The following is a 2,169-nucleotide window of genomic DNA, read 5'->3' as shown; positions in this document are numbered from 1 at the left end:
AGCACCGCCGGCGGCACGCGGGCCAGCGGCCCCACCGCTGCCCGCTCGGCGCCGACGGAGCCGAGCTCGCCCGCCGCCGGCGCGTCCGCCACGCTGCCGCCGGTGCCGCCGATGTCCCCCATCCCTGCCCGGGCTGCGGCAAAGCTTTCGGCACCGGCGCCGCCCTCGCCAAGCACCAGCGCCTGCACCCGGACTGCCAGCCTTGAGCCGGTGCCGTGCACCAGCGTCGCTCCGGATGGGACCTGCTGGAGCTTGTGCCGTGCACCAACATCACCTGGATGGGACCATCTGGAGCTTGTGCCATGCATCAGCATCACCTGGATGGGACCATCTGGAGATTGTGCTGTGCACCAGCATCACCTGGATGGGACCATCTGGAGATTGTGCCATGCACCAGCTTCACCCTGAATGGGATCTGCTGGAGACTCTGCCGTGCACCAGCATCACCCCGGATGGGACCTGTTGGAGCCTGCACCGTGCACCAACATCACCCTGGATTGGACCCACCGGAGTCTGCCTGATGCCATGCACCAGTGTTGCTTTGGATGGGACCATCTGGAGCTTGTGCCGTGCATCAGCATCTCCCCGGATGGGACCTGCTGGAGCTTGCACTGTGCACCAGCATCACCTGGATGGGACCATCTGGAGCTTGTGCCGTGCACCAACTTCACCCCGAATGGGATCTGCTGGAGACTGTGCCGTGCACCAGCATCACCTGGATGGGACCTGTTGGAGCCTGCACCGTGCACCGACATTGCCCTGGATTGGACCCRCCGGAGCCTGCAGGTGCCATGCACCAGCGTCGCCTTGGATGGGACCATCCGGAGCCTGCGCCGTGCACCAGCATCTCCCCGGATGGGACCCACCGGAGCCTGCCTGTTGCCATGCATCCCACACCGGTCTCCTTCCGGGAGACGGACCCGGCTCACCCATGGGTGGGACACGCGTCCCCCGTGACGTCCCCCCCTGCCAGTCCTGCACCGGGGGGGAAATTCAGCATCTTGAGGGGGAAAAAAAAAGGCGCCTCTGCTGCAAACCCGTCGCTGGACGCCGCGGCACCGGCCCCCTCCCGCCCGCCGAGCGCGACGGCTTTTATTTTCCTTTTCTTGCCAAAAAACCTCCCCCCACGGTTTGCAAAGTCTTTGGGGGGGGGGCGGAGGCCGGGGGGCTGCGAGGGCAGCGGCGGCCGCGGCGGGGATTTACCGCGTTGGTTAAAATGGCCAATAAATTCCTTGCTGGAGAGCGGCGGGGAGGCTCCGCCGCTGCTCCGGGGCGCTTCCGGAGGGCCGCAGCTCCGCCGGATCCAGGCATGTCCCACCGCCGCCGTGGGCACAACACAGCCTCAAACCTGGAGTTTCTTAGGGAAAGCCGGGGCGGGAGCGCGGGGCTCGGCGCTCCCCATCCGGGCGCCTCGGCGCGCCGGGGCGTCTCTGAGCCCCTCTGCTGCTCTCCCACCGGGCGTGGGGTGTAAATTGGGATGCGACCACTGGAGCGGTTGTGTTGGTCCTGCTCCACGCCGGAGCGCTCGCTGGGGTGGTTGTTCCTCCCCGGCTGTGCTCCGTGGTCCCCGGGGTGGGATGTTGCACAGGTGATGCGGGATGCTGCGCCAGGGATGCGGGATGCTGTGCCGGGGGATGCTGCACCGGGGGATGCGGGATGCTGCACCAGGGATGCGGGATGCTGCGCCAGGGATGCGGGATGCTGCACCAGGGATGTGGGATGCTGCGCCGGGCGATGCTGTGCTGGGGATGCAGGATGCTGCACTGGGGGGATGCGGGATGCTGCACTGGGGGATGCAGGATGCTGCGCCAGGGATGTGGGATGCTGCACCAGGGATGCGGGATGCTGCGCCAGGGATGCAGGATGCGGCACTGGGGGGATGCGGGTGTCCCGGGAACTGTCGCCGGGGAGCGGAGTGGGGAGGGAGACGGATGGAGGCAGGCGGATGAGGAGGGGCCCCGGCGTCCGGGGCGAGGGACAGGCGTGCGATGGTGACCCCGGCCCAGGGTATCCCGGGCTCCCAGCCGGCAGCGGGGAGCCAGGCGGAGCATAAGGAGGGAGTGGGGTGAGCTGCAGCCCCCCCCCCAGGCCCTGCCCCATGGAGACCCTGGTCCTGTCCCATGGATATCCCAGCTCTGCCCCATAGAGACCCCCAGTCCCCCATGTCCC

The 2,169-nt window shown here is 68.0% G+C and overlaps 2 protein-coding genes across 2 annotated transcripts in view; one reads left to right on the top strand and one right to left on the bottom strand.

Annotated features, from left to right (window-relative positions):
• LOC112967213 (zinc finger protein 11-like) overlaps window positions 1–2,169 on the bottom strand; it is a 108,366-nt gene that overhangs the window by 56,803 nt on the left and 49,394 nt on the right. The gene's annotated exons all lie outside the window — the stretch shown is intronic.
• Window positions 1–2,169, top strand: part of LOC112967127 (zinc finger protein 501-like) — a 109,327-nt gene that overhangs the window by 65,666 nt on the left and 41,492 nt on the right. The window contains exon 8 of the mRNA XM_026067915.1: window positions 121–184. Within this exon, the coding sequence (XP_025923700.1) occupies window positions 121–184 (64 nt within the window). The remainder of the gene's footprint in view (window positions 1–120; window positions 185–2,169) is intronic.

The sequence above is a fragment of the Apteryx rowi genome, unplaced genomic scaffold (assembly GCF_003343035.1).
Source record: "Apteryx rowi isolate R43461 unplaced genomic scaffold, aptRow1 scaffold_1047, whole genome shotgun sequence".
Classification (NCBI taxonomy): domain Eukaryota; kingdom Metazoa; phylum Chordata; class Aves; order Apterygiformes; family Apterygidae; genus Apteryx; species Apteryx rowi.
The sequence above is the reverse complement of the archived record's forward strand: the minus strand, read 5'-3'. Positions and strand labels throughout refer to the sequence as shown.